Here is a 27,416-nt window from a genome sequence, read left to right on the forward strand (position 1 = left end):
TAATACAAGTGAAAGATGAATGAGCAATTCCTGAAACTCAACTGGCCAGTAGTTACAGAAAATATTCAACCTCAGTAGTAATCAAGGAAATGTAAACAAAACAGCCAGGGTTGCTCCCTTGAAGCAATTATTAGACTTTTTAAATGTGGATACCTTTTGACCAAGAAATAAAACTTGGATCTGTGCAAAAATTTATCAGCAATAGTAACTGATGTGGCAAAATTAACAGCACCAAAACAGTAGAGATCACCTCAGAATCTAAAAAGGATGAGCAAAACAACAGTTGTCCACCCAATGTAATATGTAGTTATAAAAAGGTTGTTCAAAACTATGTGATATGGAAAAATGTCCATTATACAAATGCCGCAGTCCGGCTGCAGCAAAATAACGGGCGGGGGGGGGGGGGTGTGACAAACAACTTGTGTAGATTGATACAGGAGTGGAAGCCGTTTATTGTAGGACAGGAGTGGTATATATACATTCCACACAGCTTATCTTAATTAGCATAAACTAGATACATCAGTCAACCAATAAGGAATCTCCACACTTAATGGCTCGCTGGTGTTACTTCACAAACCACTCCCTCTGGCATTTTGCCAGGCGCCATCCAGACTTGTTTACAGACTCTAACATTTGCCAGGCGCCATCCTGACTTGTTTACAGACTCTAACATACAAACAAGTCTGATAGGATTTGGGGGGATATGGGGGATTGATCCCAGGGTCCTGTACATGTGAGTCAAGCAGTCTACCATGGAGCTACATCCCCAGCCCATAGGATCTAATTTTTATTGTTTATGTGCATGAAAATTTGGTTATTAGCACTAGATATTAAAATGACCTAGTTTTTCCTTATGAAAAATATGCATTACTTTTATAATCAGAAAAAAAAAAAAAAGAGAAAGCTTAGGGAGTAAATTTGGCAAATAAATTACCAAGTTCTGAGTCTGTGGCAAAGTCCTGCCACCCCTAAACTGTGTGCCACTTTCAACCTGAGTTCAACTCCAATCACTACAGCAGGAACACTGTGCAGGCATTCAAACTTTTAAACGAAACCTGAGAAGTGAAACCTGGAGAGAGAAGCTCAACACTTCTAACCCCTGTGATAACCACTCTACTCAATCCCTGCCCCACAAAACTCATTGACTATATACTATTTTCTGTAAAATGTGACACAAGTTGTCTCACTCACAGGAATGGTGAATTTTAATGAAATAACACTTCATATATTATAGAATCCAACATATAGCAAGCCTCATAACAGAACTGTTAGCTGGTGTCCTACTCTGGTTACAGAAATAAATGTATTGGGAATAAAGATGGTATATTTACAATAACGTGCAAATGTTTCACACATCACAAATAAAGACTACCTCTGCCCTGTTACAGGTCATTTACTGCTCACATAACATTACTCACAGTTCTAGTCAGGTTTCCTGCCATCCATTGTGAGGAGAGGCAGAAGAGATGAGTAGCACTGAGGCAGTCATGTTCTCTTCCTCTAAGAGACAGGCACAGGCCCTTCCGTGGAACCTCATTCACTCCACATGACAGCTTCAGTCTGTATGAGCAGTGTTTGTACTGAATCTAACCAAAACTTAAAATCTAGAAATTTAATGCACCCAACTGTATAAATCTTCAGGAACTAAACAATACTTTTCATCTTTAATGTTCTGAAATCCTCATTCTCCCACAAGTACAAAATGAAACCAACAACAAAAACACATTTCCTGATCATTTTTATTTGTAAAACTGATTCTATGACTCATGGGCAGAATCAAAGGTAAAGCCTTCATCAGCTTACATTTTATTCAAGGTTATAACACAAGGTCAGTGTATAAACACTACCTGAAAATACAGTTATGTATTTCTAAGAGCAATAAATATTACACTAAAGAGTTAACAAGCACTCATCAATTCTCAAACAGATATTCATCAAAATGAGGTAAGTCTAATGTGTCATTTGCTAAAGAATTTAATGCTGAAGTGGAAAAAAACTCATCGAAAATATCAGTCTTCATGGGACTCTCCAAGTTTGAGGTTCTTAGGGAGGCATTATTCGTTAGTGAGTCTGGATGAACTTCACATTGATTTCCCTTGGTAGGGCTGCAATAATTATGGTCCTGTTTCAGATGTGTGTTCTGGGGAACATCATTTAATTCACTGGGTACTGGAAAGGGGTTATCTCCCATTTCCAAATATCTGAAGTCAGTTTCCCCATTTTCTGAGAGCTCTGTTGAAATAGTTGTAGGGGACAATAATTCTGCTAAAATTTCTTCATGAGTTTGACCACTATAGGAGGAAACAGGAATAGTGGTACATCCAGATTTATTATCTGCAATATCAATTTGATACTGTAGTTCATTTAACAAGTCTTCTATTGATTCACAGTCATTTGGAGACCCACAATGGGGCACGGGTTCTAAATTTTCACTTGGAAGTGTTTCACTTTGAAGGGAAGACGTAAGAGCAGCTAATTTCCTCTTTTTTGCCTTTAGCTTTTTAAGAAGTTTGAGACGAAGTTTATGAATCTGACCTTCAACTGAGTCTCCATGGTTTGCTGAAGAAACACCATTTTCATTTCTGTGAGAATCATGGCTGAGGTGAACTCCCTGGGAAGCACTTTCACACTTCTTCAGAAGTTCTGAAGTGCTGTTCCCACCAGTGTGCGGATGAACAGCTGTGGTACCTGATGGCAGAGGACCTGGTAGAGGACTGCAGACTGGAGGAGACTTATCTGCACTCTTTCGAGCTTTCTTAGATAACCGGTTAGCTTTTTGGTTTAGACCTTTAGTTTTAAATCCACCAAAATTATTTGCCCCTTTAACTGATGGCTGCAAATCAGTTACAGTGTTTCTATTATGAGCTGAAACACAAGGTGGCATAAAAGAAGCACCTCTGCTTAACAGGCCTTTAACCCAACTTCCCACAAATGGTTTCTTCTGATTTTCTTTTGGAGGCTGATTCTGTGATGACTTGGCTATTACGGTTTGAGAATCTGCTACAGTGTTTTTCTTCAAATTAGATACCTGAGATGTAGCAAGTTGTTCCGGTTTTATTTTCTCAATTTTTGGTGGAAGAAACTGTTTTAACTCAGTCTCCTTCTCAATTTCTACTGACTTCATTCCCTGTACATGACTAGTAGAATGAATACTGTTCATAGACGTGGTAATTGATGTATCTCCTGAATTTGGCTGCACTGACTGTGTGTTCACATTTACAACTTGTGATGGAAAGCTTAAATCCACAAATTGCGCTTGGGTAAGCTTTTCTTTACGTGGACTAGATGCTGAAGAAGCCGTTAGTGATTCTTGAGATGGCAAAGTATTTGCTTTGCCAAGCCCTATATTTTCTGTCACAGATTTGTTTTTTGATGGGAGAACTTTGGAGTTAATGGGGAAATCTGGGGCAGTTTTCTGGATAGTTCCTTTAAGTGTCAAAGGTAAAATAATATCGTCAATCAAAGTTTTTTCATCCCGATCTTCATGAGCTATAGCTTTGTCCTGTGGAACAGCATGAGAAACAACTGATGATACATGTGTAGGGCGAGTCGCTGAGGACGTTTCTGCTGAGGCAGCCTCACCCACAGAACACCATGCTGGAGATGCTGGTTTCTTCTCACCAAAAGTGTGCTTGTCATTAGTCTTCGGAAGGCGAAGGTGGGTAGCTTCCTTATCTGTCACATAGGATGATTTTCTTTCCCAAATAACAATATGTATCTCTGAAGCAGGAACTTCAAATTTCTCATGCCTTTCAGCACACGGACCTTTTAAGTCATCACATTCTAGCCAACTTCCTGTGGAATGGAAAAGAAAGGCAGCCATTAGACAGTCACAAACCACTAGCCTAGGCTGACTTTCTTCTGGCCTTTTAAACTATTATCACTGAATATCCATCCACTAAAAGAGATCACTCTAAAACAATGCCTTATCCTTGTTACCAGTCTTCTCTGTCAAATTTTTAAGTCCTTATTTGGATGACAAAAGTTACTAATATAAGCAGAAAACTGAAAACCTCGGATAGTTTTCTGGAATAGTTCATTCTCTTTCCTAAAATACTAAAAATAAACAAAAAAATAAATAAAATCAAGACAGCTTTATATTTAACTTGGGGGTTTAGAATACAGTATTGCCTAATTTACCCAAGAAAATCAGAAATAGCATAAGTTATTTTATATATATGAATTTTCAAATTAATAGTTTATTACCTCCAGTAGCAACATTTGCTTCATTTCTCATTTCAGTCTTTTATCAAGTGAGAATTGATATCAATATCATTAATATCAATACTAATAGCTATACAAAACTGTGAGTGTATTTAATGTATGACAAAAGAGTTTAAGGGCTGTGAGTAGTCTACAGTAACAAACACAAACCCTTGTCAAGAGTTCATTGCGTAGTTAAAAAATAAAACCAATAAAAAAAAAAAAAGAGTTCATTGCTTACAGCACAACTAGTGGTATGACAGGAAAAGAAGTCATTATGCAGTGGACTAAAGTGTGAATAAGGAATAAGTTTAAACTACTCCTCAGAAAAGAAAGGGAAAAAAGGTCAACTATTAGAAGAGCTATTACCAACAAACAAATAAATAAGTAAATGGAAAATAGCAAATGCTGGCAGAGACATGGAGAAACTGGAACCTTCGTGTATTGCTGGTGGGAATATAAAATAGTGAAGCTGCTGTGGAAACAACCAGTTATTCCTCCAAAAGTTAAACAGAATTATCTTAAGACTTGGCAATACCACTTAGTAGGAATAAACCCCCCAAAACTGAAAACAGGGAGTTAAATACCTGTCCACCAGTGGTCATAGCAACCATTTCATAAGTTAAAAGGAAGAAACAAATTTAATGTTCAGCCTTATAAAAGAAACCTGGCACGCTACATGATGAACCTTGACAACAAGCTAAATGAAACAGATCATACATAGAATGACAAATACTGTGTGGTTCCACTTACATGTGGTACCTTGAGTGTTGAATTCCTAGAAACACAGAGTAGAACAGTAGTTACCCAGAGCTGGGATTGCAGGGAGGATGGGGGTTAATGTTTCATGAGTTAAGAGTTTTGGTTTAGGATGAGGAAGAAGTTCTGGAAGTGGATGGTGGTGATGGCTCTACAAAACTGTGAATGTACTTAATGCCAATGAACTGTAAACTTTAAAAATGTTAGGATGGTCAATTTTATGTTATATTTTACCACAATAAACAAATACAAAGCATGGCTGAGAAGTAATAAAGATGACCAGATGGTGACAGGTGATGAAGGTTACAGGAAGGTGTGTTTATTCATTTATAGTTTACATATTACACACATAATGATCTGAGAAAAGATAACCACAGGTTTGGATAAGTAACAGCTTTTCAATCGCCAACAATTACTTATTTATGCTTTTATTATTGATTTCCCACTCTATCTCTCAATACCCATACATCTATATGAAATGAAAACAGACACAAAAAGAAAAATGGTGTCGGAATTCTGACATACCAAATATGTAGCTTACTCTGTTTCTTCAAACTCAAACATGGTATTAAAGCATGATGTCAAACACTACAATATGTAGTATAAAAACGTTTGAGAAATATAACTAAGCACCCAAACCACCACCCTATATTTCTTCAAGGGAGCACATTATTTTAGAAAATATTATTTTAGCAGCAGAAATGACAACACAGTATTAACACTGCAAAAATATGTTCAGAGACAAACACAGAAAGTGCACTGTTTCCTTTCCCTGTTCTTTAAACATATGCATTTATCATTTTTGCAACAAAAATTTCAAATTATGAGGAAAAGGGAAAGTTAAGAAAGCATAAAGAGATCTTTCAGCAACTACCACTTTAGGCCAATTTAGTTGCTAATACACTGGCCAATTTCTAAGATATATCAGTTAGTAACTACAACATGTCATTAGACATTTGTGACTACAAATGTCTACGACAAACAAGGTCTAAGATCCAACATATTAAAAAAATTCCCCAAAGAGAAGAATTAAACACAAGATTAAAATGCTTATTAAAATATAATATCTAATACAAAGTAAAATGAGTGACAAGTCACAGAACGGAAATATGAATTCTCTGATTTACCAAAAAGAAAGCAAGATATACTCACATCTGCTAACCTCTCAAATAAACAAAAACAAAATCATTCACCTAAATATGTGGTTTATGTGGATATACACTATAAACTACCTGAATACTTTTTATTCTCTACCAATTAAAACTCTGAGACTCTTCAGCTTGCCTACATCAATGATTTTCTACCATATGCATACCAAAATTACCTGGGGAACTTTTTTAGTATACGTGTTGCCAAAGCAAGCACTCACCTGGGGAACTTTTAAAACAATACTGACATTTGGGTCCAATGCCCAAGACTCATTTGTTGATATAGGGTACAGCATGGCAATTTTTATAAGTTAACCAAATGATTCTTATATGTCACCAGAGTTGGAAACCACACTGTACCAAAAGTGGATTTCTCATTTCCTGGAATACACCAAAAGTTACAATACTTCCATCCAAAGCCTGATGCAGGGTAAAACTTCAAGGTAATAATGTGAGTTTTAGTTTGCAAAGTGCTTTTGTGATACAGTTTTGCATCATCCTTCCAAACCACCTCCAAGAAAAATATCAAATAAGAAAATTGCCCAAACAATAGAAAACAGCTATAACAAAGTAATTCCTCACCGAGGGCCTGAAAACACTTTACTGGGATTGAATTATCTTGTTTTAAGACAAAAGTGAACATTTTGAGGAAAACACACCTAGCAGTAAAACACACTGAACAAATGGAAGGGGGTGAACTTCTAAAATTTGTGAACTGTATTTATTTGGTTTTCCATTGAGAAATTTAGTCACTTAAGTAAAGGCTTCACATTTTAGCTGTTGGCCAACTATGGACTTCAGATGGCTATTTCAGCAACAGAAGGGCTACACAGTATTATGTTTAATAGTTTTAGAAATAGACATTCACTTTTATTTTGTTTATACAATTATAGCAAAATATAAGGAATATTTTTACCATTATTAAAAATCTTCAGTATGATATACTTTCTTTTTAGAAGTACAAAGTATCTAAAAAGTTAAAATTCCCACCATTCATTTTTCTATATTAAACACAGATTACATGTAACACATGTAATTTAAAAAATAAAAGCAAGAATATTAAACAGAAAAAAAGCAAACGTCAAACCAACAATAGTATCCGATCTCTATGTAAGAAAGAAATAAGAATGTGCATCATATAGATATGTGAAAGAAGAGTTAGGAAGGACACTAAAACCAAACTTTTAACAGAAGGGAAAAAAAGGCAGAAAAATTAAAATCCAAGGGAAGAGAGAAAAAAAGTCAAAGCATAAGTTGCCTTTTAAAAAATAAATAAACCATCAGAGTTTAGTTTGCATGCCTACTATCATAAAAGAAAACATTTCAATACTTACCATCAGCATCTAAAATCCAAGTTATAAAATGATTCTTTGTTTGGTACTGAATTACGGATGTTGCTTGATAAAGACAGCCCTCAAAATGAAATGCATAGTGCTCCATGTCATTCTGTGGTAAGCCTTCTACGAAGTGCAACATGAATATGGGAGATACTCTGTGGGGAAGAAGGGAAGAGAAGTCAAATTTAAAGCCATGTGTCAGCTTATGCAAGAGTCTAAAGTGAACCAGTCAGTTACACATAACACTTTCAAGGCTAACTAAACTGATTTTTCTTGAGCACCTCCAGATGTGTGCCTTAATTAGAAATGAAGAACTTGCTCTAAGAAGTATGTAACACTAAACCCTTTTCAGATTGCTATCACTGACAGTTGGAAGCCATCATGCAATAAGAGCAACACAGACCATTAAACAAAAATTGCTCTGTGAGCAGCAATGTTGCTTTGGCTTAAAGAAAATCTCATGGTTGCTACTTTGTAAAATTCAAAGGAAAAAGTCCAGATCATTTAGAATGTTCTTTGGCATCAAGTGCCCAAATTATTTACTTTTGTTAGGTGAATAGGCAACACATGAAAATAAGGTAATTAAACCTAAGACAGTCAAATAAATATTAATTTGGCCTATTTCTTTCTATCATCTCAGGAAGCAATCTATCAAATTACAATTTCTACTTAGAAAAAAATTTAAATTTGACTTAAAACATACTGGTTGATTTATTGTAAACTTCAAGATATTCAAAACTTTCAAAAATACATTTTTGTTATACTGCAACATGTCAAACTAGAAAACAGAACCCACAGATGGGCCTCAAATAACTAAATCTAACAAAGCTATCAGGATTTAAGAAAAATGTTGAATATCCTTTTTCCTAATATTTAAACAGCTGTCAAGACTTACTTAGCTTATCAAAATTTATTCAGCTGAAATGAACTTGAAGCAATGTCCAAAATGTAAGATTATTCATACTGACAAGGGATAATTTGCAAATTATCCCTTGTCAGTCATTTTGTTAAAGAATAATCAAGTCCTCAAAATTTGAGAACCTTAGAAATACAAAGTCCTGAAAACTGTAACACTGAACCCTTTCCCACTGTTTTAAAATCATAACTATTTTCACTGAATCCAAGACATCAATGATTATAAAGTATACCACTAAATTATACCACGCCATCAATTTTGGGTGGGGGGCGTGCAGGGGAACCAGGGATTGAACCCAGGGGGCGCTTAACCAATGAGCCACATCCCAGCCCTTTTATACTTTAATTTTGAGACAGGGTCTCACTAAGTTGCTTAGAGCCTCAATGAATTGCTGAGGCTGGCTTTGAACTTGCAATACTCCTGCCTCAGCCTCCAAAGCTGCTGGGCATGCCATCAAGTTTTAAACATACTTTTATTTCACATGTTAAAATATAGAAGTATATGTCTTTGAACTAATACTTCACAGTAAAACTACAGATGTGTTCACAAAGCTACAAATGCAGGTTTGAAGCACCTGCCTCTTTTATTACTATTAAAAAATTTTAAAATTACTAATATTTGGTTCCTTTGGACTCATACAATATCTGTCAAAATATCTTCTGAGGCTAGTTACTGTAGCAATCTCTTTATAATCCTACACTAGGAAGTCTCACCAGTTTCCTGCCTTTGTGTGATTTATACATGGAAAATGTTTTAAGATAATGTATACATGACCACTTGCCAGATTTTTATGCTTTTTATACATTTTAAGCATTCTAAACTACTCTTTTGTAAGTTGGTAAAAGTAAAAACTGCCAAGACCAGTATGCAAGAGGCCTTGGGTTCAATCCCCAATACAACACGAAAAATAAATCGTAGCTGGGTACAATGGTACACACCTGTAATCCCAGCAACAAAAGAAGCTGAGGCAGGAGGACTGAAATTTAAGGTCAGCATGAGCAACTCAGCAAGACCCTATTTCAAAATAAAAATTTTAAAACGGATGGGGATGTGGCTCTGGTAGAGTGCTTGCCTAGCATGCATGAGGTACTAGGTTCAATTGCCAGTACCACTTTAAAAAAAAGACTAACCCCCCTCTTAGTGAGCTTCCTTAGATATAGTAGGTAAATTCCTCTAAAGTCAGCTTTGAGATCTAGAGTTCTACAAGGCAGAAATTTGATTTTCTTATTGGGGGGGGGAGGGAAAGATCAGAGTGATGAAACAAATTTTAAAATATCTTTTTATATACTATTCTCTCTGGAATTACTGCACCAAAGTTATCCAGGGCCTAACAGAGACTGCAATGATGCCAAGCAGAAATATTATTCTTTTTTTTTTTTTTGGCAGTACTGGGAATTAAACCCAGGGATGCTTTACCACTCAGTTACATCCACAGTCCTTTTATTTTTTGAGATGGGGTCTTGCTAAGCTGCTAAGACTGGTCTTGAACTTGTGATCCTTCTGTCTCAGCCTCCTGCCACTGGGATTGCAAGCATGTGCCACCATGCTTGGTTAGAATCAGTTTTATTACCATTTCACCTGAACAGAGGCAAACCCCTCAGAATATCCTCCATATTACTTTCTCTTTCCTATTTTTTAGTTGTGGGGATCAAATGCAGGGCCTCACACATGCTAAGCATAGGATTTTTCACTGAGCTATACCCCCATGCCCTTCAAACTACTTTCTGTAACTATAAAACTGCGTAAACTCCAAATACCAAATCAATTACAATTTTCTTTGTATGTGTTTGTGTGTGTCTGTGTGTGGAGGTGGGTATACAGAGGATTGAACCCAGGGCCTTGTGCTTGGATGGCAAGCACTCTACCAGCTGAGCTATACCCCCAGCCCTTCCCTCTGTATTTTAACATGTCTGAGACTGGGATGCATCTTATCATTGATGGCACAGCTAAACAGGCAGCATTTCTTTCTTAATGGCATTTGAAAAGATGGTACAATTTATAAACACTGACATCTTGGAATCAATCAAGTAATATGCTTCCTCCTCTTATTCATTTTCCTCAGTGGGTTCCCTAAAAGTCACTGTATTCTCCTACACACAACTCCAGTTTGTTTTACATTTCCAGCCTCTCAGGTGAGGGCAGAACTCTGCCTCCATGTTTTGTTCTCAAGCTTCTTCCTACACTCAATGCTAGAGCATCAGTTAGAGATGATGCTCAGAGTTGTAGAGAACAAGTTAAGGTTCTGCCTGAACCATGAAAAAACTGGATGGCATAGATTAACAGAACTGGAATCAAAAGTCAACAAGAAATTTCAAGCTAAGACACATTTGCCTTCACCTAACATGGGGCTGATTTCCTCTTCTTATAAGGACCTTTTTTTCTTTTAAGAAAAAAAGCACAAAAGTATTGTGTTAACCACTGTACCCAAAGACAGCAAAGGAAATGCAAGTCTCCATTACGCAGAGAGCAGCCACATCTTGCACTAATGGCCTGAAGTAAAAGGTTTTTTTTTTTATTTTCAACCCAACTAATGAAGTAATTCATATTTTATAAAATGCAAATCTAAGCTGGGTGTCGTGGTACCTGCCTATAGAGCCAGTTTTTCAGGAGGCAGGAGAATCACTTGAGTATGAGCACATGAGTTCGAGACCAGCCTAGGAATATAGCAAGACCCCCATTAAAAAAAAAAAAAAGTTAAAAAATACCAATTAAAAATGTGCATATATGTATATCTGAACTGTAATAATGTAGGCTTTAGGTAATATATATATATATATGTATATATAGTATATATACATATATATATATATATATATATATAAAATTTCATTACATTTCAGGTCTACTATATTATTTCAACTATTTTAGAATCTGATAAAAAATATTAATAAAGTCAGTTGCAATTCAAATAATTAGAACCAGATCATATTCACTGTACTAAGTAAATACATCTTCAGAAAAATTTAACCGGGTTGGGCACAGAGGTGCACATGTAGAGTCCTAGCAATCTGAGAAGCTCAGGAAGGATTGCAATTTGAGGTGGGCCTTGGCAACTTAGTGAGACCCTCAGCAACTTATCTCAAAATAAAAAACAAAAACAACTGGGGATGCAGCTTAGTGGTAAAGTGCCCCTGAGTCCAATTCCCAGCACACACACCCACAAAAAAAAAAAGAGAGAGAAAAAAAAATCTGCTAAACAAAGTTTATAAACTGTTCTTTAGAGGTAATCAAGGATCTTACAAATTAATAAATAAACATTTTCTTTCAAACAATGAAGACTTTAGAAACTCTATTTTCCATATTCCATTCAAAATTTTGTAGGGGAACCTGCAGTTACTTATAAAAAGAAACGTTAAATCATTTTATTAGACCTGAATAAGTTCAGTAAGCACAGAACAGAAATATCTTACTTCTCTTCCTACCACTCCGCCAATCTTGACAAATAGTTGCTAAAAACAAACAAAACCATTAAGACTGAAGTTCATGTAAATAAGTTTTTAAAATGCCAACCAAGGAGAACTAAACTCTTAAAGGAAATTCATTTCAAAAGCTTGAGAAGTAAAATTAAATCTGATTCTAAGATCTTGGTGGTTCCATGTCAGTGTACTCTGAATATAATTCTAAATAATTTACTTAGAAAAAAATAGCAGATGTGGATCAGACAGACATTATTCACCTGATTTATCAATGGATTCTTTTCCTAATGGGGACATCACATTACAGATATGGATTATCTAAGATAAGATATTTGGGGAATTTACAAGACTATCAGTCTTTGGAATGCTGTATGATTAAATTACTCACAGTATCGTGATGGACTTAATTATTTTTAAGTTACCTCTAACAACTATATTAAATTTGTTTCTAAATTCCATTAGACACCAACAAACCAAGTTATACAAAGTAAAAATGCTACAAAGGATTTGTATAAAGATCTTGTCATTTATAATTTAAGTGAAATTTTACATGTGTTCGATTTACTTTTGAAGAATACAGGAAATGTCCACATTATAAATTTTGCTTATACATCAGCTCAATGGAACTCAAAACACATTTTACACTGGAATACGTTTTTACCTAAAGGATATCTTTCCAGATCAGAACATGAATGTTTAAATAAAGCAATTTATGTATATAATTAAAAAGTGTACGTTGCAAAGTAACCAATTAACAGATTAAACAAAGAACAGAATGAATCTATCCTCAATCCTGAGGCTTAAGAAAAAGTAGATATAAATACTAGAAAAAACTATATACACCAAGATGCCTTAAGCAGCCCAGTGAACCAATGCAGGACGCAGACAGTCATGCTCTGCTGCCTTTCTACCCATCTTATCATCCAACGAAAGGGTTTACATAGAGGATCCCTCAACATTTAGATCTCAAAACTTGGCCACCAGAAAGGCAAAATAGGTTACTGACTTCTGGTTGAAGACAGCTCCTTGTTTCCTTGTTTTGCGTCCCACTCAGAAGCTCTCAAATGACAACAAAGGACAAAAAACGGTAATAATCCAAAAGGGCAAAAGAAGAGAAAGGGCACTGAACAAACAAGCCAATAAATATTCAGGGGACAGCATACAGAGAAATGGCCCCTTATATAGCAGAATGGGTAAAGTGATGACACAGCACTACAGAGCAGGCATGCTGATGAGAAGAGCTTATCCGTCCCACTCAACTCCCAATCGATATCCACAGGCAACAGATACTGTGGAATAGGGGGACGAGGCCTAGGCTAAAAACTGGAACAGGGAGTAAAAAAAACAGGAATTATAAAGAGCATTCCTATGCACAAGGCCCGGAGAGAGCCAGTACAGTCTGGAGCAAAGAATGGAAGGCAGCAGGAGAGAGGCTTCCAGGAGGGAAAAAAGGGAAGGATTCAAAAATTTTAAAGTATTGAGTGCTGGAAATTTGTTATTTGAAGTATGTGGGGAGGGAGACCCACAATATACGATAAAGTAAATGAAAACGTTGAATAAAGAATTATAAGAGAATATGTAAAACAGTGGATGTGAAACCGATGTGATTCTGCAATCTGTATACGGGGTAAAAATGGGAGTTCATAACCCACTTGAATCAAATGTATGAAATATGATATGTCAAGAACTATGTAATGTTTTGAACAACCAACAATTTTAAAACAAAAAGAATTATAAGAGAAATAAAATATAACCATGTATACTGCTTGGCTGGAGAGGGAATAATATATGTGTATTAATAATAATGCAACACCGAATACTGGTTTAACCAAATACAAACACTTGGAGGAACCGAGAAAGGCAAAACAGAGAGATAGGGCCCAGGTGCTGATGCAGGAACTCTCGCTCTCAACTACTTAAAAGGTGAACAGGCCCCACTGTAGCAGAAGCAGCCATCATTTTAAAATGTCAAAGTGACTACCATCTTAAAAAAAAAATAATGTTCAATATCCATAAAGGGAGAAAAAAGGCAAAGAGAAGGAAAGAAACTAGGAGAGCGGGATCAATCACCTTAAGCCAGCAGTACATGGTATTTCACAGCTGCTTATACCCATTAAACAGCTGGTCCAGGTGAAATACCAGTGTTCCTATAAAGACAGGCATTTGGCAATTCATAAAGATTAACTCAAACTTCTGAGACAGGTTCAGTTGCCATTTTGTACTCTACACACACACAAAAAAAAACGCATATCTACTTTCATCTTATTTTTTAAATGATGAGGTAATTTTAACTCACTTTTCCAATACCATTTTTCTTATTTGTGATTTACTGTTGCAAGCATTACATGGGCCAAAATGGGCAGCATTAAGTGGGTGCCACTCAGAGATGACATTTGTAAAGGTGACCAAACTCTTCATACACCTATGAAAAAAAAAAAAGACAAATTCATTTATGTTAAATTCATTACATTAATCTACACCAATGTCTAAAATAACTTCATTTGTTTAGTCATACTTTCTTGTTTTCCTGAATCATGTATTAGTGTGGTAATTTTCCTCCCTATTCTTTGTTGTAAGACATGTAAGAATGTTTAGCATCATCCTGGCCTCTCTATTCCCCAGATGTCAGTATAGCCCCCAGCTACAGCAGCCAAGGTCTCCAGACACTGCTAAATGCCCTACTGGTGGGTGGGCAACAGAGCCCCTTGTTAAAAAAACCACCATTCTTGGGCTGTTGAATATAAAGAACTCGCTGCTTATTAAACTCAATCTAGCTATATGTTACTGACAACCCAAAATGAAAAAGGGTATCTTCTTTCTTTGTGTGTGTGTGTTTTACTGGAGATCGAACTCAAGGACGCTCTACCACCAAGCAATATTCCCAACCCTTTTTTAAAATTTTTATTTTGCGGAGACAGTCTGGCTAAATTGCTGAGGCTAGCCTCAAACTTGTGACCCTCCTTGCCTCAGCCTCCTGAGTAGCTTACACCACCAAGACCAGCTTGTATCCACTTTAATAAGCATTTTTAATTTAAAAAAAAAAAAAGTTACTTATTACCAAAGAGCAATGGCTGTTAACAAAAGATAAATTCTCAGAGAAGCTAATATTTTAAATGCAAAGCAACAGAGAAGTATTAACAAATACATCGACCATGTTCTGCTAAATTCTTCACTCTCAAAGGTACTGTTTAAGCAAAGCCTCCTTTTTTTTTTTTTTTTTTCCTTTTGGTAATGGGAATTGAACAGAGGGGCACTTAACCACTGAGCTACATCCCCAGCCTCTTTTGTATTTTATCTACAGATAGGGTCTCCCTGAGTTGCTTAGGGCCTTGCTAGCTGCTGAGGCTGGGTTTGAACTCGTAATCCTCCTACCTCAGCCTCCTGAGCCACTGGGATCAGAGGCATGCACTACTGTGCCTGGCCAAAGGCTCCTATTTTTAATTTGTAAAAGACAGTTTGTCTAAACAAATAAGTGTTAATGCTTGCCATGACAGCTGCCATTTCTGAGCACTCACTATGTGCAAGGCAAGGCACATTACTACATAGTTTTCTTCCAAACAACTCTTTAAGCAGTCAATGCTGCCCTTACCCCATTTTACAGAGGATGAAAACTGCAATTCAGAGGGTATTGATAAACGTGAGTCTGGAGTTCCAAATCCAGGCAGTCAGCAGATGACTGCAAAGGCCAGTTTTTTAACTGCGTTTTTCTAAACCAAAGCCCTTAACTGACACAAAAACCAGCAGCACAAAATGAATGGACCACAGTCTTCCTTCAGCTTACATGAAAGTAAGTTCTAACTGTAAAACATTTAATGAATCGTTACTTGACTTTAGTTTTTCTATTATACTTGCTTTCACTTTTAGAGATTATTTTAAAAACAAATTGCAAAGTGTCTGGTGGATTCTTCCCTTGAAGTTCTTGAGCTCAGTCAGGATGTATGCAATGATATCATAAAAGTTGCAAAAAGACCCAACTAACTGACCCTTTCTTATGTGTATATATATCATCTCTCTAACTAGTAATCTGAATTTAGCCAGGATAGAAATTATTTCTAGTGGCTAGGTGAGTTCCTAGCACACAGAACATAATGAAAAACTGTCAAAATATTATGAAGAGGGCTGGGGATGTGGCTCAAGCGGTAGCACTCTCGCCTGGCATGCGTGCGGCCCGGGTTCGATCCTCAGCACCACATACAAACAAAGATGTTGTGTCCGCCGAGAACTAAAAAAATATTAAAATTCTCTCTCTCTCTCTCTCTCTCTCTTTAAAAAAAAATATATTATGAAGATGCACATTCTAGGAAAGCTATGATTAAGCTGATTCTAATCATTAAAATTGTTTATATATTATTTTTAACCTAGGGAGTGATTACAGGAGCTTACTCCAGTAAGCAAAAAAAAAAAATCTTTACAGGTCAGAAAGGCCTGAGTGTGACTCCTAGTTATGTCACTTTACTAGTGTGTCCTTTTGGGTACCACCTAACTTGTTTCAGGCTTGAATGTCTATAACTGTCAAAGAAGATGCTATGATCTTAATCTCAGAGTTTTTGTGAGAAAACTAGATGGTTTATACAGTTCAATGCCAAAAAAAAACTTGGAAACTGGTATTTGCCTTCATCATCACTTGCTTATACAAAATTATTCAAGTCCTAATATGAATAACACATTAATTTTCACCCTGTTCTAGTTTTTAGCTGTTTTTTTTTTTTTTTTAAATAAAGACTTTCTGTTGCCTGTCCTCTCCAGAGCATTCTCTCAGCCACAGATCTCTTGGATTGCTCCTTAAATGCCTACAGAGAGCCTCATGTTTAAATAAATGAATATCTAAGCAATATTCTACTCCCACGTCTTTATTTATTTAATAACTTACTAGTGAGTTAAAGAAAAGAGGAAAAGAATTTATCTTTGTTGTAATAATCCGAATAAATGACCAACAGGACCAGTTTGGTATTCTTTTTAATTTCCAGCCTGCAATACTTTATCCAGGTATCAATGGAGCAAGAGTATCATGTCAAATGAACACCCACCCTGACTCTTCTCCTTGTGTGGCAAATATATATGACAGCAGAAGAAATCTGCAATTTTTCTCTTCTCTATGCTTCCTCCCAAGTGCCAATCTTAGGGCCCAGAATGTCACTCACTAAGGCTCCTAATTCTCACCTAGAGGACTCAGGGATGCAGAAAGAATGGCTGAGACAGTTCAGGTGCAGGAGGACTCTCATAGGACTAAGAGCAGGAACAGGGAAGTGTAGGTTATCTGTAAGATGCTGCCAGACTCTAAGAGCCTGAGATCTGTTTATATGATTAAAAGACTAAAGTTAATGAACAAAGAAATGCCCTAGCTTCCAACAGAGGAGTAAAGAAAACACAGTTTCAAAGAATTCTGAGTGGTATTCTTAGCTGGGAATCTGAAGTGCTTCTCAGTTTTCCCCATGTCCTTCTAAATAAATTCTTGAGAAAACTCCTATTAGCTGGGCACAATGGCGCAGGCCTGGAATCCCAGTGACTCAGGAGAGGAGGAAGGATCACTAGTTCGAGGCCAGCCTCAGGAACTTAGCAAGACCTTCAGCAACTTAGTTAGAACTGTCTCAAAATAAAATAAAAACTGGGGATATATAGTTCAGTGGTAAAGTGCCCCTGGACTATATAAAAAGAAAAAAGAAAAAGCCTATTAGTACTCTCTCAAATCATAAATGTTTAACCCTTCCAGTTTAAAGCAGCAAGCAAACTGCAGTTTCTTGCTAAAACTTGTCCTTTTAACCTTAGTAGTAGAGAGAGACCTTAACATGTGGTGGGAAATTTTGTCAAGGGTAGAACTATAGAGAGCAAGTGCTGGTTTAGGGGACAAAGTTTTATTCAAATTACATTACTCAGAACCATTTCAATAGAATGAATTCATTTAAGGAAAAAAAAAAAAAGAAAAAAAAACTAACCTGTTTTGATACCGGTGCCCACACTGTGAACATTCAAAGTCCCAAGAAAAAGAATATGTGAAGAGCTTTTCAATGTGGGGTTCTATTTTTAAGAGCAAGGGAAATGCGAACACAGGGCTTTCCATATCACCTTTCAAGAATAAAAAAAATATATATATATATTACTCTTACTTTAAAACTGCAAAAAGCAAACTCAAATAATGAACTGTTATCTTTTCTCACTGCATTTATAGTATGAATATACATGTATACAGTCTGATAGTTGGAGGGGAGTTTTAAAACCATTTTTTTTTTCTAAAAAATGCCCAGCACAAATTTAATTATCACCTCAGTTGCTTTTGTTTTTCTTGGTGGTAACATTTATGAAAACTTGAGACAAAAACAAAAGATCCATACTGTCTTCTCACATCTTTCTATTATTTCTCATGAAAAAAACTAGTGAATGCTAGCTTCCAGCTTTGAGATCAGCAAGTCAGTTAACAGGAAGACTCACACTGCTCTCACAGTCACGTACCAATTGTTTTCCTTCCTCAGGGAGCTTAGATGGCCCTCCCTCCCTCCCTCCCCAAAAGAGCCCTCTTTCACCATCTAGTTCTCCCCCAAGCCTGTGACTATAGCTGTCTAGAACATGGCCAGGAACAGTCACCTTGGCAGGACCACAAGGCAGAGGGTAAGTGCTATTGCGTGAGCATGTTCTATAAATATCAGTAGGTACAAAAGCTATTTTAATAGTCACCTTTGTAATAGTTCCACTGCTATTTTTGTACAAAAACATATAAAATCAAAACAAAATATTTTTGTAAGTAGAAATACAAATAAATCTCCTAGAAATGAAAAATGTAACACCTTGAGAACAGTAAAAGTCTGTAAAAAGTCATCAGGCTTTAAATGCTTACCTTATCAAAACTAATTATTAACTGAAAAAGCAAACCATTTATACTTCCTGACAACATAAAATCCTCAAATTTAAAATAAAATTTTCAGTGAATCAAAACATCATAAAAGAGCTCAAAACTGTTAATTAGTTACATGATGGCAGACCATTTGAGATAACTTAAATAGCCCCTAAGTTGATCTTTATTATTTTTCCTCAGATTACAAATTTTACTACAGAATATATAATACCAAAACCTCAGTTTAAATCTTATAAGTGGTGTCTTTTTATCTAGAATCAAACACCAGTTCCTCAACCCAACTCTTAACCTAGTTTGCATATGTCCCTAAAATACCTCCACTTGCCAAGATGTAAACCTTTCAATGACTCTTTCTGTACAGCTATTCAAGTTTTCTTGTTAATTGCTCATTGATAATATCAGGCCACTTCCCCCCCCCCCAATCAGGGTACCTGTCTTCTTAATAAACAAAAGTTCTAATATATCCTGGATATTACTTCTTTGTTCTATCCTTGCCCAAAAGTTTCAAAATTTAAGGGGTATTTACAAATTTTTTCCATCTTATTTATAATTTTTCCCCACTCTGAAGTTATATATATATATGTCCAAAGTTTTAGAACCCTGCTTTTTTACACTTTGGTCTTTAAAGTTTCTTTCCAACTATGCTGTGAAGTAGAGACCCAATGGTCCTCCTGTATCAGGAATCAAAATTACTCTTTACATTGACATAAATAAGCAGAAACTATAACAACAGTAGCTTCTACTTTTTAAAAAAAAAAAAAATTTTAAAGTGATGATGAAGAAATGGACACTGGAGGAGGAAAACACCAAATTAAAGAGAGTTATCTTTGTGGAGAGATAAGGAAGAACTGGGGAAGTATATAAAGGGGACTACAGTTGTATTTGTAACATTATATTTCTTAAACTTCAGGGAGGGAAAGCAAAGAGAACAGTATACAATGTGTTCTTTTAAAACAACAATCAGGATGATAAAGGAGCTGATCTGGAAAAAGTTAACCAACATTCAGGGTCAGTACAGATTCTACTTGTCTTTATTACTTTGAAATAAATGCTAATATTTGGAATGACAAGACACAGATGGCAAGATTTTAAAGTGCTCTCTGAAGCAGATTAGGTTTCATTAATAAGGTTTTAAGTTTTAATGTAGCACCTACCACTACTGAGTAGGTAGAGTATAAATAAGAGAGGACTTTACCATTCTAGAAAAGCTCCACCTGCTCAGTTATCATGATTGCACACAATAATATTTAATTTTTTTTTCTTCATAGAAAACCCCCAAGGACAAGGGGGCACAAGAGATGAAATTTGCTTCAAATACAATTATCAGTGATAAGAAGGGTGGTGATTCTGATTAGGGCAGAAACACCTCTTTTAGTCACACCTCAGGTTACCCTTTGGGGGGAGATGGGATGTGGAGCCCCTCAATTTGTATTCAGAGATGCTTTGGAAAAGGCTCGTTTGAAATAGGTATTCATGCAAAACTTCTTTGTGAGAAATAGGGTGGACTACAAAGGAGCCTGGTGAAGTTTTAGGGTGATAGATCTATCATGAATGGAGTGATCATTATACAACTGTATACATTTAAAAGGTTTTAGTATATGTAAATCATACTTTGATAAAAAGAAAAAATATGTATCCCACTGGAGATCCCACCTGATGATAAACAAGAACCATTCTTTAAACCAAAAGGAGGTTATGCCAGAGACTGGCATATAGAAAACCTGTGTATTTTAAGTGGAAGGCAAACTCATATGTAAAAGTCTATGAAAAATTAAAGAAAACTAGGGGGTAGACTGAGACAAACAAGTAGGTCAAAAGCTGTCAGGTATGGACAAAGACATTGCTTCTAGATACCATATCGAGGCCTGATGAAATAAATGCCATTCACTGAGAGGAAAAAATAGAAGGCACTATTGCATAATTGAGTATAGGTAAATACTAATACAAAGCACCATACATTATTAATGGAAGAGTTAATACACAAAAATAAAAAGGGAAATAAAAAGGCACTCCTCGCAAAAAAAACAAACAAAACACCAAACACCAGTGGCTCCTTCTTGTAATACTAAAAGCATGTAGAAAGATCTGGATGGAGACTCTGGTTTCCTTGCTTCACTCAGCTCCCACAAGGCCAAAAATCAATTAACAGAGGACAAAGCAAGTTCCACTCTTATACCCTTTTTAAAGATGAAAAAGCTTTCCTGAAAGGTCTTCAGCATAGTTCTCCTAATATCCCACTGGCCAAAATTGTACCACATGTCCATTCTTAGAATCCACTGGTAAGAGAAGAATTACTAGACTGGTTTAGATCTGATTCTTAACCCTACCCACATATATGAGCCCCAGCATCAATTTAAAAGTAAATTTACTTTTAAATTCGCTACATATTTCATAATGCACAGTCAAGTTTGAAAACGTTGAATTAGCCTATCGGGGTAAGAACTGGAGAAGCAACCAAGGGTGTGCCCTCTAAATATTCACCTGGCTCTGAGCACTGCATCCACTCTCAAGAGGTAGAACACCAACCTGCAGATTTATCTAAACAGCTGTACACACCAAAGATTCAATCAGTGGTAGACTCCTAAGATAAACTAGCCAGATTCCTGCTCCCAAAGAATCCGAACATCCAACCAATATTATACCTCCTTATGATGTACACATTTCTATGATAGATGAGTTAAGGTACATCAATTACTTACCCAATGTGCATCTAAGCTGGGGCTGCAGTTCAGTAAAAATTTCGCCTCTGACTTCATTCAGACAGGTCTCTATCTCTGTGAATATTTTTGAAGTAATTTTATACTTTCCATCTAGAAATACATTTAGAACATTATCATCAAAAAATTTCTCATCAATGTATATCTTTCTATATAAAATTTAAGACATTAATAAAAATGGAAGTTTATTAATTTGTGCAAACAGAGATAAAAGGCAAACATAAAATTTCAATCCTTCCTTCTCTACAGTATAATATATAATTCCCTTTTTATTTGTTATCAGCACAGTATCATTAGCATTTACTACTTGAATAAAAACATCACCCAAATAATCAGAGGTCTAGTAAAACATAGGTTGGGATTATTAGTGTTTCACATTTCGGGTTGAATTTTGTTTTGTTTTTGTTTTAAGATTTTGGAATATCTGCATATACATTTTGGGGAGAAGAGCTAAATCTAACCATGAAATTCATTTATTTTTACACAGAGCCTGAAGTTAATTCTAAAATACTGTGTTTTGACTATGACCTGTCACATGAGGTCAGGTATGAAATATTCCTACTTTGGCATCATGTTGGTACTCAAAAGTTTCAGTTTGAGGGCATTTTAGATTCAGATTTTTGGATTAAGAATATTTAACCTTTAAGATATTTTTGTCCATCTCTGAAACAGCTGAAGCTCTCTTTATATGCAATTATTACTTACACTAGAGACAACTTCTAATCATTTACTCCACTTTGTATAACTTTTCTTGAACCTACTTAAGTCTTAATGATTAAGTTATGATTATTTTCCTGATACCTAGCATATTTCCCTTCTTCCAAATCCTCCTTTTGGGGCAGGTAGAGAGGGTCCTCAATAGCATTACAGTTTTTATGCAATTCCACATCCTCCTTTGTTCATACAAATTTGCTTCATTAAGCACAGGGAGACTCAACACCATGTTCAGCCAGAGGAAGGAGAAGTTGTGCTTCATTTGTGAAAAATGTGACAAAAATGCATTCTACTGTCATGTATAACTAATTAGAACAAATTAAAAAAAAAAAAACAGTGGGCTAGCTGCACCACTGTAACCAACAATCATTCCCCTATTGCTAGACATTTCTTTTTTCAATATCATAAATTTATAGTAATAACACCTTTGGGCACATATCTATCCATATTTTTGATCTCTTTAGGGTTAAAGTCCTCAAAATGGAATTACTGTGACAAGAAACTAGCCAAGATTAATAAATTATTTTGAATATAAGCCTCCATATACATCTGAGACTCTGGTTACTCTTAAGCAACAAATGGATCTTCTCTTGAAACTCTTACAAATGACATACAGCTTGACCACTCTCTGCTTAAGTGTTTCACTAATGAAAATATCTCGATTGTCCTTAATAAAAAAAGTAAGCATTAACCAAATTTTTAGTTATTTGATGATGGCAAAAAAGAAAATTTATAAGGCAAAAAAAAGAAGTCAAATATAATTAATAATCAGATTGTGATAATACAGTTATTCTATAGAGTATAACAAATATGAAATTAATTCTGGTATTTAATTATTGCTTTTCAGCAATAATTGACTGAACAACTGTCTCAAAGCATGTGGAGAAGACTCTGAGACTTCTGTAATTATATAAAACAGAAATAGAAGAAAAAGCCAAAGGCAAAAATGCTTATGAAAGGTGGGCAGGATGGCATACACCTATAATCCCAGCTACTCAAGAGGATGAGGCAGAGGACCGCAAAAAAAATTTCAGAAGGGTTGGATGTAGTTCAGTGGTCGAGCACTTGCTTAGCAACTGTGAGGGTCCTAGTTTTATGCCTAGTTCTAGGAGTAAAAATTTTTTTAAAAAGGCTTATTTTAAAAATTGCCAAAAAAAAAAAAATTTGCAAATGAATGATACATGAAAAAATTTAGTTTCAGGGAAACTTGAATCGAAACAAAAATACTCTTTACACATCATAAATTTTTTTTTAACCTTGGGATTAAACCCAGAGCCTCCCACATACTAGGCAAATAGTCTACCATGAACTACATCCCCAGCCCTTAGATTTTATTTTGAGACTGGGGGTTTCAGTAAATTGCCCAGGCTGGTCTCAAACTTGGGATCCTCTTGTCTTAGCTCTAGAGTGGCTACCATCACAGGCATGTGCCGTCTAGCTCAAAGCCAAAGATGGCTAGAGTACTCTGAGATATTTTCTTCCACATAATGAAAATAGAACTATGTTAGTATAACTCTTCTGGAATAAGAACCTTAATATTCATATTTTAACATCCCTCTTGACATCAATGAGCAATGCATTCAAAAGAATATATACATATTTGTCATAATGTGAATCTGAAATAGCAAAAAACAGTAAGCAAACTAAATGGTCCACAGTCAGAAAGCAATGTACAGGATCCATACAAAGGACTGCACAACCAAAGTCACATTTTTTAATATATTAATGAATATGAAAATACCTACAATGTCAAGTGAAGAAAGCATGGTATGATGTTAAATCTGTCAAAGAAAATATATGCATAAATAAGATCAGGAAAAAAATATACCAAGACACTTCAAAAGAAGTTCAATAAAAATGAAGATCTTGTCCTTCCAGACAGCAAGACTTTAAAAAAAGTCAAAACAGTGTGGGTACAGGGACAGACAGACAAAACTGGGAGTTAAGAAACAGTTGCACATACATAAGACAAACATGGTATGGCAGGATCAACTGACAAAAGGAGGAAAGCTAGAAAAACAGGCTACGCAAATGAGAGAAAAATGGATCTTTACTCCATACCATACTTAAATATTAACTTCTGCTGAATTAATAATTTCACTGTCAAAACCAAACTTTATGATTTTTTCAGTGACAACATTGATCAATGTCCAACTTCCTATCCTCAGGAAAAGAAAGGCTTCTTTGCCACAACACTAACTCCAAAAGAAAAGCTGAACACTTTCCTGTATATCAAGACAGCTTTTAAAAAGTAGAAAAACAAGCCGTGCGCGGTGGTGCACACCAGTGGCTCGGGAGGCTGATGGAGGAGGATTGCGAGTTCAAAGCCAGCCTCAGCAAAAGTGAGATGCTAAGCAACTCACTGAGACCCTGTCTCTAAATAAAATACAAAATAAGGCTGGGGATGTGGCTCAGTGGTCAAGTGTCCCTGAGTTCAATCCCCTGTACCAAAGAAAAAAAAGTAGAAAAAAAAGATGCACCTGAGAGAAGATTCAGCAACAAATATCTAACATAAAAATAGCAACAATGATATTCAAAAATTCATACAAATCAGTAAGAACACAACGACCAACAGAACAAATAGGGATAAGACACTATTAGGCACTTCACAGAAGAAGTGAACATATATGGTCAATGTACACATGAAGGGTCAGATCAAGCTCCTGAAATCTGGAAATGCAAACCAAGACCACAGACCACTTCATGACACTCAAATAGCAAAAATCTCAGTGTGAAAATCACTAAGAGAAGATGTCTTATAAATTGCTATTGGGAGTTCCTGACTGATACAACTACTTTGGAAAACAACTGCCATTATCTGAATGTCTGGACTCAGATATGGTAAATGCATTCCTATGGAATATGCAAGAGAAACTCTCCTACTATCTATACTCCTGGAAAATTATTCAAAATGGTCACAACAACAGTATTTACAATGGCAAAACAAGAACCCACTATCCACTGACAAGTGAGTAAATCACAGCTGGTCCTCACTACCTTCAGACTCAACCAACCATGGACTGAAAATATTTGGGGGGGGATTGCATCTGTACTGACTGTACATGTACAGCCTCGTGTTCCCTTGCCATTATTCCCTAAACAACATAGTACAGCCACTGTTCGCATCACATTTGTTATATTAAGCAATATTAAGTAATCTAGACATGATTTCAAGTATATGGAAAGATGTGCATGGGTTCTATGCAAAAATTAAACCATTTTATATAAGGGAATTAGCATCCTTGGATTTTGTAATCTGTAGGAGGTCCTAGAATCCATTCTCCACAAATACTGAGGGAAGAGTACATTGATATATTTCCAAAATGAAAAATACCATACAGCAATGAAAATCAACGAACTGCAACTCCAGGCAGCTTCATAAACCCTTAAAAAAAGGTTCCAGAGGACATACCATATCTTTTTTAAAACATTCAAAATAAACTAAATTTGGCAATTTTAAGAAAAATTATTAAGTAGTAGTGACAAAACACAATTCAGGATAATGATTACCTTTGGGGGAAATGAAGGGCAGGATGGGAGGAACACATAGGTGGATTGAGTATAAAACAATGTTTTAATTCTTCTTGGGTTAAAAAGCAGGTTTCTGAGTATCCTATCAACTTGTAGAAAATTAAAAAAATATATATATATATCCCTCCCTGTAAAGATTTTGGAGGGCTGTAGGATTACAGGTGATTTTTACTTGCTTCTTTATTCTACCTTTCAGTAATTTAAAAACTTAAGGATGACCTTTCTGGCACTCATGATGCTGTTGCCGGTGTTATCTCATCTTCATGACACTATCCTTGAGTTTCCTGCTCCTAGGTCTTTATATAGTACAAAACCCTACTGATGGCATCTTTTCCACATGCTTTGAGACAAAACTCAATAACATCTTTAAAAATTAAGGAGAAATAATGTACTACTACCAACCTTTAACTCCATCCAAATGATTGTTATACAGAAGCTTACTTGCTTGATCATATTTTTCAAACAACCTCCAAAACACAGATTCTTCCTTAGAACACAATTTAGTCACAGTGTTCTTTAACTCTTCCAAGTGTACCAAAGCTGACAAGAGACAGTCTAACCAACAGAGAGCATTAGTATTTTTCCACTGGACACAGAGAGTCTGGAGAAATGACGAACATTTGATCTCCAATGGCATTTCCAGTTCAGATGTATATCCTTCATTCTGAGGGGAAATTCCCCCAGTTTCAGAGACATCAACAGTAATAGGATCTTCTTCAGCCATATCAACGTTATCAGCGTCCAAGGTCTCATTATGATCCAAGGAATGAGCAGTTCTAACTGAATTCTGTTGACTACTACTATTGGGTAAGTTTGACAAGATTTCATCATATTTGCTGTTCAAAACTTGTTCTCTATCAGTAACAAGATGATTTCTAGTCTTTTTGGAATTTGCTAAAAAAGGTGAATCATTACAGCTGGTTTCTAAGATCTTTCTTTTTTGAGGCTTATTTGGAATGTGACAATCTTCCAAATCAGGAGAAATTAAATTAAGTGATTTAGAGCCCAAAGGATAGATGCACTAGAAAAGAAAAATAAAATCATACAATTACAAAAATTCAAATAAGTAAAAGTTTTACAGTTTCTACACTATGAAAAACAAATTTTTAGCATTAATTTAACATGAAAATATATTTATCAATCTAAATTTGAAAGAATAATGACAAACACTATTTAATCAAAATGTGGACCCCCCCCCCAAAGAAAAAATTTTCCTAATGAATTAAATCTAAGGTTTAATCTGAGTTATAACTAGGGTAAGATAACAAAGAAAACATATTTTTATGTTAATAAAAAAAATCTAATTTCAAGAATATTAAAAAATTTCAACATTGTAAAGAAGACTGAGGACCATTACTCTTTTGGAACAAACAGTGTAACATTTTAAAAATTGGAAAAATATGTTTCATTTTTTTTGGTGGTGGGACTGGGACTGAACCACCACCCATTAGTACTCTGCCACTGAATCATATCTATCCAGCACTTTTTGAGACGGGGTCTTGCAGGCATGTACCACCACATCCAGCTTGGAAAAGTATTTTCAAAGTTAAAAAACTGCATGGATTAATTTCTGTGTTTCCTATATTTTAACACTGAGTATAAATCTAAAAACATGCTATTTTAGTTCATATCTAATGGGTTAACGACTCATCAAATCTAACTGGGCATTAACACAATTTCAACCAAATTCTAAAATGTAAATACATCATTAATCAGCGAATTTTTCTTAATTTTCAAGCCCACCAAAACATTCTACAACATAAATGCAAGAACCTATACACTAAATGCCCTCATTTAAAAATATATCTTTTGGAAAGAGATACTGTAG

The 27,416-nt window shown here is 35.6% G+C and overlaps 1 protein-coding gene across 4 annotated transcripts in view; it reads right to left on the bottom strand.

Annotated features, from left to right (window-relative positions):
- Positions 1-1,721: 1,721 nt before the first annotated feature.
- Uspl1 (ubiquitin specific peptidase like 1) overlaps positions 1,722-27,416 on the bottom strand; it is a 38,116-nt gene continuing 12,421 nt past the window's right edge. For 2 of the 4 annotated variants that reach the window (XM_071611570.1, XM_027928924.2), the window contains exons 4-9: positions 25,991-26,609; positions 21,326-21,436; positions 17,713-17,842; positions 14,076-14,201; positions 7,445-7,602; positions 1,722-3,795 (exon numbers count right to left, since the gene is read on the bottom strand). In XM_071611570.1, the coding sequence (XP_071467671.1) occupies positions 1,913-3,795; positions 7,445-7,602; positions 14,076-14,201; positions 17,713-17,842; positions 21,326-21,436; positions 25,991-26,609 (3,027 nt within the window). In that variant the 3' untranslated portion in view covers positions 1,722-1,912. Of the gene's footprint in view, positions 3,796-7,444; positions 7,603-14,075; positions 14,202-17,712; positions 17,843-21,325; positions 21,437-23,802; positions 24,175-25,990; positions 26,610-27,416 lie in introns of those variants that run through there. The other 2 variants (XM_071611571.1, XM_071611572.1) reach the window with 2 other exon arrangements.

This window comes from Marmota flaviventris, chromosome 4, assembly GCF_047511675.1.
Source record: "Marmota flaviventris isolate mMarFla1 chromosome 4, mMarFla1.hap1, whole genome shotgun sequence".
Lineage (NCBI taxonomy): Eukaryota > Metazoa > Chordata > Mammalia > Rodentia > Sciuridae > Marmota > Marmota flaviventris.